The sequence below is a fragment of the Haliotis asinina genome, chromosome 4 (genome assembly GCF_037392515.1).
Source record: "Haliotis asinina isolate JCU_RB_2024 chromosome 4, JCU_Hal_asi_v2, whole genome shotgun sequence".
Lineage (NCBI taxonomy): Eukaryota > Metazoa > Mollusca > Gastropoda > Lepetellida > Haliotidae > Haliotis > Haliotis asinina.
In genome coordinates this window covers 69,991,602-70,006,663 of record NC_090283.1, presented here as the reverse complement: position 1 = coordinate 70,006,663, position 15,062 = coordinate 69,991,602, and the positions used below count along the sequence as shown (strand labels likewise).

The 15,062-nt window shown below is 41.8% G+C and overlaps 1 protein-coding gene across 1 annotated transcript in view; it reads left to right on the top strand.

The window, feature by feature from the left end:
- Positions 1 to 7,803, top strand: part of LOC137281130 (putative leucine-rich repeat-containing protein DDB_G0290503) — a 48,077-nt gene extending 40,274 nt beyond the window's left edge. Inside the window, exons 9-15 of the mRNA XM_067812259.1 lie at positions 4,693 to 4,756; positions 5,219 to 5,280; positions 5,434 to 5,485; positions 5,782 to 5,834; positions 5,933 to 5,996; positions 6,594 to 6,659; positions 7,136 to 7,803. Of these exons, the coding sequence (XP_067668360.1) occupies positions 4,693 to 4,756; positions 5,219 to 5,280; positions 5,434 to 5,485; positions 5,782 to 5,834; positions 5,933 to 5,996; positions 6,594 to 6,659; positions 7,136 to 7,803 (1,029 nt within the window). The remainder of the gene's footprint in view (positions 1 to 4,692; positions 4,757 to 5,218; positions 5,281 to 5,433; positions 5,486 to 5,781; positions 5,835 to 5,932; positions 5,997 to 6,593; positions 6,660 to 7,135) is intronic.
- Positions 7,804 to 15,062: the final 7,259 nt, after the last annotated feature.

Here is a 15,062-nt window from a genome sequence, read left to right as displayed (position 1 = left end):
TAGACATCTACGTGCCACATGTACTACACATCTACGTGTCACATGTACTAGACATCTACGTGCCACATGTACTAGACATCTACGTGCCACATGTACTAGACATCTACGTGCCACATGTACTAGACATCTACTTGCCACATGTACTAGACACCTACGTGCCTCACGTACTAGACATCTACGTGCCACATGTACTAGACATCTACGTACCACATGTACTAGACACCTACGTGCCACATGTACTAGACACCTACGTGCCTCATGTAATAGACACCTACGTGCCACATGTACTAGACACCTACGTACCAAATATACTAGACATCTACGTGCCACATATACTAGACATCTACGTGCCACATGTACTAGACATCTACGTGCCACATGTACTAGACACCTACGTGCCTCACGTACTAGACATCTACGTGCCACATGTACTAGACATCTACGTTCCACATGTACTAGACATCTACGTGTCACATGTACTAGACATCTACGTACCACATGTACTAGACACCTACGTGCCTCATGTACTAGACACGTACGTGCCACATGTACTAGACACCTACGTACCAAATATACTAGACATCTACGTGACACATGTACTAGACATCTACGTGTCAAATGTACTAGACATCTACGTGCCACATGTACTAGACATCTACGTGCCACATGTACTAGACACCTACGTGCCTCACGTACTAGACATCTACGTGCCACATGTACTAGACATCTACGTACCACATGTACTAGACATCTACGTGCCTCATGTACTAGACATCTACGTGCCACATGTACTAGACACCTACGTGCCTCATGTACTAGACACGTACGTGCCACATGTACTAGACACCTACGTACCAAATATACTAGACATCTACGTGCCACATGTACTAGACATCTACGTGCCACGTGTACTAGACACCTACGTGCCACATGTACTAGACATCTACGTGCCTCATGTTCTAGACACGTACGTGCCTAATGCACTAGACATCTACGTGCCACATGTACTAGACATCTACGTGCCACATGTACTAGACATCTACGTACCACATGTACTAGACACCTACGTGCCTCATGTACTGGACACCTACGTGCCTCATGTACTAGACATCTACGTGCCACATGCACTAGACACCTACGTCCCAAATATACTAGACACCTACGTGCCACATGTACTAGACATCTACGTGCCACATGTACTAGACATCTACGTGCCACATGTACTAGACACCTACGTACCAAATGTACTAGACATCTACGTGCCTCATGTACTAGACATCTACGTGCCACATGTACTAGACGCCTACATGCCAAATGTACTATACATCTACGTGCCACATGTACTAAACACCTACGTGTCACATGTACTAGACACCTACGTGCCTCACGTACTAAACACCTACGTACCACATGTGCTAGACACCTACGTCCCACATGTACTAGACACCTACGTACCACATGTACTAGACACCTACGTGCCACATGTACTAGACACCTACGTGCAACATGTACTAGATATCTACGTGCCACATGTACTAGACACCTACGTGCCTCACGTACTAGACATCTACCTGCCACATGTACTAGACATCTACGTACCACATGTACTAGACACCTACGTGCCTCATGTACTAGACACCTACGTGCCAATGTACTAGACACCTACGTACCAAATATACTAGACATCTACGTGCCACATGTACTAGACATCTACGTGCCACGTGTACTAGACACCTACGTGCCTAATGCACTAGACATCTACGTGTCACATGTACTAGACATCTACGTGCCACATCTACTAGACACCTATGTGCCAAATCTACTAGACACCTACGTGCCACATGTACTAGACACCTACGTACCAAATGTACTAGACATCTACGTGCCACATGTACTACACATCTACGTGTCACATGTACTAGACATCTACGTGCCACATGTACTAGACATCTACGTGCCACGTGTACTAGACACCTACGTGCCACATGTACTAGACACCTACGTGCCTCATGTACTAGACACCTACGTGCCTAATGCACTAGACATCTATGTGCCACATGTACTAGACATCTACGTGCCACATGCACTAGACACCTACGTGCCAAATCTACTAGACACCTACGTGCCTCATGTACTAGACACCTACGTGCCACATGTACTAGACACCTACGTACCAAATATACTAGACATCTACGTGCCACATGTACTAGACATCTACGTGCCACGTGTACTAGACACCTACGTGCCACATCTACTAGACACCTACGTGCCTCATGTACTAGACACGTACGTGCCTAATGCACTAGACATCTACGTGCCACATGTACTAGACATCTACGTGCCACATGTACTAGACATCTACGTACCACATGTACTAGACACCTACGTGCCTCCCGTACTGGACACCTACGTGCCTCATGTACTAGACATCTACGTGCCACATGTACTAGACACCTACTTACCAAATATACTAGACACCTACGTGCCACATGTACTAGACATCTACGTGCCACATGTACTAGACACCTACGTGCCACATGTACTAGACACCTACGTGCCACATGTACTAGACACCTACGTGCCTCATGTACTAGACACCTACGTGCCTCATGTACTAGACACCTACGTGCCTAATGCACTAGACATCTATGTGCCACATGTACTAGACATCTACGTGCCACATGCACTAGACACCTACGTGCCAAATCTACTAGACACCTACGTGCCACATGTACTAGACATCTACGTGCCACATGTACTAGACATCTACGTGCCACATGTACTACACATCTACGTGTCACATGTACTAGACATCTACGTGCCACATGTACTAGACATCTACGTGCCACATGTACTAGACACCTACGTGCCTCACGTACTAGACATCTACGTGCCACATGTACTAGACATCTACGTACCACATGTACTAGACATCTACGTGCCTCATGTACTAGACATCTACGTACCACATGTACTAGACACCTACGTGCCTCATGTACTAGACACCTACGTGCCACATGTACTAGACACCTACGTACCAAATATACTAGACATCTACGTGCCACATGTACTAGACATCTACGTGCCACGTGTACTAGACACCTACGTGCCTCATGTACTAGACACGTACGTGCCTAATGCACTAGACATCTACGTGCCACATGTACTAGACATGTACGTGCCACATGTACTAGACATCTACGTACCACATGTACTAGACACCTACGTGCCTCATGTACTGGACACCTACGTGCCTCATGTACTAGACATCTACGTGCCACATGTACTAGACACCTACTTACCAAATATACTAGACACCTACGTGCCACATGTACTAGACATCTACGTGCCACATGTACTAGACACCTACGTGCCACATGTACTAGACACCTACGTGCCTCATGTACTAGACACCTACGTGCCTAATGCACTAGACATCTACGTGCCACATGTACTAGACATCTACGTGCCACATGTACTAGACACCTACGTGCCACATGTACTAGACACCTACGTACCACATGTACTAGACAACTGCGTGCCACATGTACTAGACACCTACGTTCCACATGTACTAGACATCTACATGCCACATGTACTAGACACCTACGTACCAAATGTACTAGACATCTACGTGCCTCATGTACTAGACATCTACGTGCCACATGTACTAGACGCCTACATGCCAAATGTACTATGCATCTACGTGCCACATGTACTAAACACCTACGTGTCACATGTACTAGACACCTACGTGCCTCACGTACTAAACACCTACGTGCCACATGTGCTAGACACCTACGTGCCACATGTACTAGACACCTACGTACCACATGTACTAGACACCTACGTGCAACATGTACTAGACATCTACGTGCCACATGTACTAGACGCCTACGTGGCTCACGTACTAGACATCTACGTGCCACATGTACTAGACATCTACGTGCCACATGTACTAGACACCTACGTGCCTGATGTACTAGACACCTACGTGCCACATGTACTAGACACCTACGTACCAAATATACTAGACATCTACGTGCCACATGTACTAGACATCTCCGTGCCACGTGTACTAGACACCTACGTGCCTAATGCACTAGACATCTACGTGTCACATGTACTAGACATCTACGTGCCACATGTACTAGACACGTACATGCCAAATGTACTATACATCTACGTGCCACATGTACTAAACACCTACGTGTCACATGTACTAGACACCTACGTGCCTCACGTACTAAACACCTACGTACCACATGTGCTAGACACCTACGTGTCACATGTACTAGACACCTACGTACCACATGTACTAGACACCTACGTGCCACATGTACTAGACACCTACGTGCAACATGTACTAGACACGCACGTGCCAGATGTGTTAGACACCTATGTGCCTCATGTACTAGACATCTACGTGCCTCATGTACTAGACACCTACGTGCCTCATGTACTAGACACCTACGTACCACATGTACTAGACACCTACGTGCCACATGTACTAGACACCTACGTACCAAATGTACAAGACATCTACGTGCCACATGTACTAGACACCTACGTACCAAATGTACTGTACAACTACATGCCACATGTGTTAGACATCTACGTGCCACATGTAGCAGAACTATCTTCTTTGTTCGCCTCTCAAGTGATGAAATATAGCCATTGTTCATGTTTCAGGCGATAGCTAGCCTGACAAGCACGTTTTCCCAGATGAAGAAAGATATTGGGTTTGCAAGGCGAGGTAAGTGGATTTCAGGTTAACGACACACAGTGTTGGTATGGAAATGCTCACAAGCCATGTACTAGGGGGTCAGCAATTGTGTACATAATTCTGTTAAACATTATTTATGCTTACAGTTATGGAAATGTGGGTCACTGATTTGTGTTTGACATGCATGTGGGTCACTTACTTTGTACATACAATTTAAAGGGGGTGGTCTTTCGCATTGTACATGCTTTTCCATAAAATATAATCGTCTCTCTCTCTCTCTCTCTCTCACACACACACACACACACACACACACAAACACTCACACACACACCATCCCCTACACACACACACTCTCTCTCTCTCTCTCTCACACACACACACACACACTCTCTCTCTCTCTCTCTCTCTCACACACACACACACACACACACACACACACTCACACCCTACATTATGAACGATTCCTAACTTTTCGAATGCATTTTTTCCTAGAACTTGACCTAAAGGCGAAACAGTTGCAGTCCGCAGAGAATGTTTCGTCTTTGAAAGACAAGGTATAATTCCTTTTATATCCAATAAGTGAAGATTTTAATAAGAATCTATGATTCCCCAGAATATTGAATAATGGGTCTCTGAGCTCGGTCCTGACATCAGTGCAAACATCTATGTCTAAGTATACATTTGCGTTTATATTTTTTATGTAACAGAAATTGGAGAACCTGCCGTTCCTAGAACAACGATGCAGCGATCTGGAGGACAGTATGTATTCGAGTCACTCTTTTTACCGTCTTCAATTTGAACAGTTTATTTGTTAATGTCGTATATGGTACCTTTGTCACAACCCTAACCTCATGTGTTTACCAATACGAAACATGCAGTTAACTTGTGATAGCCTTAACCTCGTGTGTTTACCAACACAAAACGTGCAGTTAACCTTTGTGATTACCTTAAAATCACGTGTTTACCAACGCAAAACGTGCAGTTAGCATGAAACATCATGAACATACTAGAATATTCTTTACTTATAACATGCTTTACAAACATAACTCTTTCAGAACTAATTAGAGAAACGAATTTGAAGAAGGATCTTTTGTGTCAAGCCGAAAAGGTAAGAAATTCATAAAATGTATTTTTCCTTTCTCCACATTGTCAATATTTCAGCTGCAGTGAATGGTTAGATCGAGATATATTTTTTTTCTGTTACAGGAAACTGCATCTCTGAATGAAACGATCGACGTTTTTCGAAAAAGATGTGGACACCTTGAGCAAGGTGCGCAGTACATTTGCCTCTCTCTTTTTATATATGTTAATCTGACAGTTAATGGTTTCCGTCAATAATATTTGCTTGAATGGGCAGGCTGGATGGAGAGGGGTGTTAGACAAGGTGTTATTACAGACAGAGTGTCACCGTAGCCAAATGGTATTTCGAACGTTGCCTATTGTACCAATCGGTGATTTCACATGTTTGAGTTGAAGCGAAACAAACACATTCGTAATTCAACAATGTAAAATTAGTTATTCAAGTTATAACCAATTTCCTGTCCTGCATCATGTGCTAAACACGTGAGAATATTTCTTTGTTAACATGGGCAAACGCCGCAAGGAACATTACAAATGACAATATTACTTGGATTATGGTCCTTTTGTAGGACCGCCGACATACAGCTGGAATATCGCTGTGTGGAGTGTGGCTTAACACTAAACTTACTCACTCACTTTGTAGGACTGATCCTAGGACAAAATGTATGTGTTAACGGAAGCAGTTGTTACCCTCCACAACCTGTGTAATTCGGGGTTTATTCCCTGTTTAGACTGACACATCAATACAATACTATTTAAAGCAGGACTCATTCACTCATTTTTCTAGCACTGGAACGGAAAGTAGTTTGCGTTGGCAGCCATCGAAATAGTCTGGACAACATTCTCATCGTTTGTGAGTGTCTCTACATTAACTATAACTTCATCAGGCTATGGAAAAAGGTTTTCTTCTCTTGCAATGACTAGATTATTGTCAGTGATTATTCCTTCTGAAACAGCAGTCAAACCGGGTTTTATATTCTTTCGCGATATCGACATTTACATTCTTTTTTTGCATAAGTACTTGTCTCATAGTAATCTGTTTCATCTGAACAAACCAGACCACAGCAATCCTGATTATGGTTTAGCGGCTCATCTTATTGATGGGTATATTTGCATCGGAAACGAAAGTATATTACTGTTGACTGATATCCATTCATTGATGCACATTTTGGCATGTGTCATTTCAAATTCAGGGTGTTATATTACGTTAGCTATTATTTGCGCATGATGTATATGCTTCATGTCAAGTGTTGATAACCTGCATAGGTCGATTAATTAAATATCAATAAACTATGATTGAGTGTAATACTGGTCTTTCAATACCCACAGGTCCCAGATTTAGGATGTGTAGCCATCGTGTAAATACACAATGGTGCCGTGTGGAGGATGGGGAGTTAACCAACTTGCCGTCGGACACCAAGGACGAGGAGCCCAGTCAGGTACGATTTCGAAAATTTGGGGGCACTTCCGGTTCCGAGCCGCTTCATCCAGCACCTTGTCAAATTCATCATGAACCTGTGTATTGGGAGGTGGAAGCTGACATAACTGGCCTTGACGAAGAGTTCATCAAATCACGGAAAAGAGAACCTGTTTTGGAGACAGGCGTTGTTGAGGAGACAGCGTTGGATAAACATGCCTTAGTATCAACTGGCGAACTCTCTTGGTGCATTGTGTTGTGTTTGTGTCGAAAGCACGATTGGGTCTGCAAGCAGATATGGAAACATGGACAACATGTGAAATGTGTCACAATCTCAAAAAGAGAAACTGTTTTGAGATTCGGCGGTGTATTTGATGCTGTAAAGTCGAAACTTACATTTCTGGACATTTCAAAGAATGAAGTTTTGAGGGTGTTTGACTTGGAGCATATGTCACCCTTGTGGTTGACATTTGGCGTATCAACAGAAACGCCTTTCGCGGTGAGGTTGAAGCTGATCTCTGGAGCAGATGTTGAAATGAATGCTCGAAAGAAATGTCTCATCCTTAGAGCAGTGACATAATGGTACATCCATTTGTGGAACGCGACAATGAGTTTTAGAACTGGAGAAAAAAAAGAATGATATCATTCTGCCTCTCAACTGGATCAGGATACATTTGAAGAAAGATTTGCCTGTACTTCTGTCTTTAACTATCCCGAATGTTGACAAATGATCACATTACTGGATCAATATACATGTGAAGAAAGATCAGGCACCGCTTAGTAATTGAAGGAATTGCATCTCAAATGTAAACAAACACAGTCTACACGCCGAACAATTGCAGCGATATCGGTAGTTTAGCGATAATAAACACAACACCCCTATGCGAAGCAATGTCGGTATAACTTGAAACCCCCTCGGCCATCTCTCGGCGATTTCACGGCTCCGTTCCTTGATTTGTCGGTCGCGTCCTGAAACTCACACATCAAAACATGGCGTCATTGGAAGGAGCACCCGTCTTGGTGAGTTTTGTGTCTACCATTTCAGTTTATTAATTATCCATCTTTAGCCACCCGTGTTGAATGCGTTTAGGTATGAGGCGTTGTCGGGGCTACTGATTATGTTTTAGGAAAGATCGTCACTGCAGAAGAGCGTTCGTTATAAATGATGCCCCTTGAGGCTTCCGATGTTCACTCGTAAACAACCTCTAAGGGCATGACTTACTTACATTTGAGATGCAATTCCTTCAAATTTGCTGTAAATCATTCCGTTACCTCCTAGGGGGTCCTGAAAACTAAGTCCGTATTTTATGTCACATAACCCAAATGTTGACAAATGAGCATATTACTGGATCAGTATACATCTGGAGAAAGACTGTCCTGTATTTATGTCATACATATTCATTTATGTCACGAACATGGACAAATAAGGCAATTACACTATCAATATATAGGTGAAGAAAGACTAATTCAAGTATTTTATATCATATGCCCTGAATATGGACAAATGAACACATTACTGTTAATGTTGACAAACGAGCACATGACACTGATCTGGTTTTGCCACATGTCTACGATATCACATATTCTTACTCACGTGTTTAGGTCACGTGTTTAGGTGTCTATAGTGCTGTCAAAGCATTACCATAACTGGGGTAAAGAGGAGGTGAAGGATGGTGAAGAAGAACATGTATATGAAGTTGTGCTTGATGTACTGAAGGATCGATGTCCAAAAGGATATCTCACTGACGGATCAAGACAGGTGCCAAGGAAGGAAGTTACCAGATGTGTCGAGGATCGTACATGTATTAGTCAAGTTTGTAAGTTATGCCGACAAGAACACAGTGTTGAGAAACAAACGTAAAGTGAACGAAAAGAGACAAAACGTTTACTTCAATGAGGACCTCACAAAACACAACTATTTTTTCAAGATGACACGAGAACTGAAGAAACAACACAAGATCTACTCAGCATGGACACACGATCCTAAAGTTTACCTTTGTGAACAACCAGAATGACGCGTTCTAACTGTGATGAGAGAATTACACCTGGACTAATACAGAACATAAATGTGTCACGCAGGAATATATGAGTTGTATTGTGGAACATGTCTTCTAGATTTATCTACCAGCTATTGGATATTATGTCGAAAATTCAATCATCACACATAAGGATCACCTAGTTTTGCTATCCATATCCTACTGTATATATTCATAATTTATTTGCTTACCTTTGTTGTTTACATCTCGTTCTACTGCACGAGTACATCCACGTTTGTATCACTTCTTTTCTTAGTGCTTAACCAAACTGCATCGTTTGGGTTAAGAGAGTCTGCATCGCCTGAACAAATTCCCTATAAGTATTATGTTATGTCAAAATGGCAAATAACCCGATCCCCAATTCCCATGTCTATGACATTTCTTTGTCAGTTGAACATACCAAACGGGTAATGATATTCCACCACACAGTGCCTCCATCGGGTTGTTCATGTGTAACGCATGTAGTAGAAAGTATATCAAGAGTTTCAAAGTTATTTTTGCTGACAAATACATACTGGCACGATTTATCTGTGTTTAAGCAACATTGGTGCTTGATTTGTTCTTAATTGAATATAAAGCTTGTGGTTTAGTTATGCATCTATGTATCATCCAAGCTCACTCTTCTTTTCTTACTTCAGCTTGTTAGCGACGTTGAATCTAACCCAGGTTCATTTAGTCTGTCGGAAAACATGCTATCTGTGTTTCATCTCGATGCGAGAAGCATTCGCAACATACAGTCGTACCTGTCAGAATGTCTATCTAAGTATGACATTGTTTATTTCACTGACACTCATTTAGATGCATAGTATGACAATGAACGCTCAACACAGGATACTTTTTATGATCCAGAACATAAGGACAGGAATGCTTTGGAGTAGTTGTGATGATCTACATATCAAAGAATTTAGATTTTAAGCGACTGTGTGAGATTGAAATGTATTCGACGAATCAATTTGGATAAAAGTATTTCTTCCTCAAAAGTCATTAATATTATGTGCCGTTTACAAACCAGAGAGTAACAAAATAGATTTTTGGAGCAGATTAGACAGTAAAGATACAGCTTTAGTTATGTCTGAGAAAGTTACAATTGTCTGATTCTGATATTAAGGACATAACAGAAAGAAATAAACTTGCGTAATGCGATAAGTGATACGAGGATAACTGATTCAGTAAGTACACTGATAGAACCAGTCGTTGTAAGTTATGAGATCGATGAGATAGTGGAGTGATCGAATCTCATAAGAAAATATGTGACCATAGGGTAACGTATGTGTTTACTGGTGCCAACATCTGTACTAGTATTGATTACACCAGACAGGTTTGGTCGTATTAGGATAGAGATTATGAAAACCTTGACGATCGTGTTAACACTACTGATTGGAAGTAACTGTTTTCCAATTGTGAAAACGTTGAAGATGATTGTGATGTATTTTATGAACGTATTATTGATTATACAAAGCAACGTATTTCATCCAGAAAGTTACAATCAGACCACTTTCCATCAGAATCAGTTCGCACTTACGGCGTCAATGTAGCGCAAGGGTTAGAAAAAAAAGCAAGGAAGTCGAAAGGGGATGAAGACCTAATTAAATTTTAAAAACAGTGCAACAGTTAACAGTATGAAGTATTACGCTAAAGAAAGTTCCTATTCCAACCTCGATGAACTATTCTAAACTGTAAAGAAACAGTAAAAAAGTCCGGTTCAGCGTCCTGCATTTCCGCTCCACAGAGAAATAGCAACAAGGAGGGTCCGCTAGCGTTCTCTGACTTGGAAAAAGCTGATACGGTGAATGAATATTTTGAATCTATATGCATTTTAGACGAAGATGGAACCTTAGAAACATTGGACAATATTGGATAAAACAGAATCAATTGCTTAAGAAAACGGTTAACTCTATTAGACCTGTACTGTGCTTACTGTTCAGTATGTCCTTCAGTTGCTGTGTGTATCCCAATAATTGGAAAATTGCCAATGTAATGCCTTTATTTAAGAACGGTGACCACTCCGTTGTGTCAAACTACAGACCTATATCGCTTATCAGTGGTGTTGGAAAGTTGTTTGAGAGAGCAGTTTTTAGGTATGTGTACAACTATATTTTAGACAATAATTTATTGTATAAATATCAATGTGGATTCAGAACTGGTCATTCAACTGTTCATCAACTAAATGAAATTTATAATGAAATTTGTATGTCACTCGACAACAAAGAAAACCAGACTATGGTATTTTGCGATGTATCTAAAGCGTTTGATAGAGTATGACATAAAGAGTTTTTGTTCAAATTTGAAATGTATAGTGTTGAATGAAAGTTACTTAACTGGTTCAAAACTTATGTAAGCAAACGTAGCCAGTCAGTGTTTCTTAATGGACCTTTATCCACGCCGAGAATGTTAAAAGATGGCGTTCCACAGTTTGCTGATGACACGGCGCTTGTAGCTATTTGAAAAGAAACGTACTTCATGGAAATAAACATTAATATGATACACTCTTCAAAGAAAGAAACGCAAAATGAAAATCCAAGATGACACATGCAATTGTGTACACATATCTAAACTGAAACATTTTTAGGATTGCTCATTGTTTGGAATTTCTTTGAAAATCATGCTTGACCAGACGCTACCAAAAATGATTTTGAACGGTTTTAACAATCAGGATTGTCATGATGTGCGTGGATGTCATGCAGCAGGAATATCAGGCACAATGATTGTTTCTCACCTGCAAAGCACGAGTACAGCATGTAGCTATAAAAAACCCAAATGAATCTCACAATTCCATCCACGATCTTTCTAAGTACTGTACACAAAATTGGGACGTCTCAACGCTGTTGCTCGAAATCAGGCAATTGGACGATTGCAAGCTGGCGAATCAAAGAGTGAGATGGCAAGGATCTTCAACGTTCATGCCATCACAATAACTCGAATGTGGGATCGATTTCGTCAAACAAATTCGACAAATGACCGTCCAAGATCAGGAAGACCTAGAGTCACCACACCTGCCCAAGATCGGTACATCCGGGTAACCCACCTACGTGACCGCCATCGTACCGCCCGGGTACCGCCCGAAGAGCGTCCCACTAGACAATCAGGAACCGTCTCCGAGAGATAGGAATACCTACTAAACGTCCAAAAGTTGCCCCCTCCTTGACACGACTACATCGACGTCGACGAGTGAGGTGGTGTAACACGGTGCTGCTATGGAGCCTGGCAACTGTAGTTTCATATGGTTTAGCGATGAATCCCGTTATCTCTCCGGCGACGTGATGGTAGGGACCGTGTCCACAGACGACGTCATGAACATTTTGCTCTTAACTGCATCAGACAGGTGGACAGATTCGGTGATGGAAGTGTTATGGCATGGGGGAAGATCTCATACACCCGCAGATCGGAACCTGTGCTTGTCCTAGGCAATCTGACGGCCAAACGATACATCGACCAGTTTCTCCGTCCTCGCGTCCTTCACCTTGTTGACCGTCAACGACAAGTCTTCCAACAGGACAACGCCAGGCCCCACACAGCACGTGCCACCGTGGACTACCTGGCCAATAACAACATCAGTACTCTAAACCCCATCGAACACCTATGGGGTCATATCGATAGACGGATACGTCGACGTCGTAATCCACCACAGAATCTTCAACAGTTGTTCCACATGCTGCAGGCGGAATGGAGAAGGATTCCACAACGAAACATCCAATGACTGATTCGATATGTACCCAGGAGGTGACGGGCAGTGGTAGCAGCTGGAGATGGTCATACGAGGTACTGACTTCAACACCACCTGGTGGACAGCAGTAATGACGGTGATGACTGTTATTCTCATGCAAAAATGGACAAGATAGGAATGCATTGCTCCACAAAATTTCATTCATGTATCTTTGTTTTCCGCTGATCTATACGTCCTTGAATAACACCAAATTTTCATTCATATTTGGGTTTTGTGTTCCTTTTGTGAAGAGTGTAATTTGAGCTTATTGAGTAGTTGCCGAAGGAATGGCTGATTAAATGTGATCCCGACAAAACTAAAGCTATGATATTTTCTTTACAACATAGTTGCCAACCTCGCTAAACGATTCCTCTGTTCATCCTAATCAGTTATATTCTCAAACACAAGACCTCTCATGTATATGTTCTTTGTTTGTATTCATGTAAATATATTTGATGTAAATACTGGGAGAGGGTGTCATTAAGCTGGATAACTTGTGCCCAATCCTTTTCTTCACTGAATAACATATGTTTAAATCGACAAACTGTACACTAAGGGGTGCACATTCTGAATTACAGCGGATGTTACTGTAATAGAATACATACTAACTGTCCTCTTTGTTGCTATCTTTTTTTTATGTCGCTCAAGGTCGAGCATTTCGTTAACGTGCACCGACACACACCACTGACATGTACGTTTTGTTTAACCTCATTCGATCCCCATACGCTTAAATATGAGGAATCTTCTTCGTTGAGACTTTTTTATCATTAAGAGTTTTTTTACAGTTACATTTTTTCATCTCTTAGCCCAAATACACGCTGTTTATTAAAAACTGATACAAACAAAAATACATAAAGACAAATATTCCATTCAATGAATTTAATAAACTTAAGTCAGAAAACATAGAAACAGTTCACATCACTTCATCTTTCAATGACTGGACGCCCTGTGAGTCTGTATTTTCTGTCACAGACGTGCACTACATTAACATGTACCAGAGCATGAAAACTAGCACCAGTGAAGAAGTTCCAGGATGTTTTTTTGCTGCACGCACATACCCTGATTGAATGATACAGCACCTTTGCGAGCGACAGAGATCGATAAATCCACGACAGAAGGAACAGTGACAGGAACAGGAGCGGGAGCATCGTAAACATCGCCAATAGCATCGTCAACAGCATCGTCAACAGCAGCGTCAACAGCATCGTCAGCAGCATCGTCAACAGCAGCGCCAACAGCAGCGTCAACAGCAGCGCCAGCAGCCGTCAACTCATAGTCCACAATGTTGTGAACGATTTCTTCAGAATCTTTGATGGGATTGTGTGCAACCGCGGAAACAGCAGGAAGATGAACAGGTTCGGTTGGCACCAGCAGGTTGGACATTTCCTGTTGCTGATTAACAAGCATGCTTTAATAAGCGCTACTATACACATTGATGGTGATCACATTGTTGTGGCACCAGCAGGTTGGACTTCCATCTCAGCGGGGCGACGTCGGCGATATTCCTTGTACATTTGGACGGGAAACCGTGGATTTTCTGTTAAACTTAAGTTATTATTGTTATTAATGTTATCGTTGTTATTATATTTCTCAGATTAAGATGAAAATGCAGCAAATGAGGTTCGGGTATAGTAACTGATTTTACCTGGGACCGCAAACATTTTGGGCGGAAAGGCTCTGACGTCACTGGTAATGCAGGTGCATGTCTTTGTAGCTCTCTCTATGAACACCAGGGGCTCCTTTCACAAAGCAACCTTTACTAAGGTTAACCTTAACTCCCATTCTTAGGCCTAAGTCTAAGGTAACCTTAGTGCAATGTTAAAGAATGGTGAAACAAATAGAGTTCAGGGATCACTAGGATCATACATTCAAAAGGTTAACCTTAACTCCCATTCTTAGGCCTAAGTCTAAGGTAACCTTAGTGCAATGTTAAAGAATGGTGAAACAAATAGAGTTCAGGGATCACTAGGATCATACATTCAAAATATGGAAACTATTGAGCAAATACTGACGTATCAATTCTTTGAATGTCATTTAGAAGTGAAAATACATAAGAATGAAGATTTTTATGGATATCAACTTCTTTATGTGAGAACACAA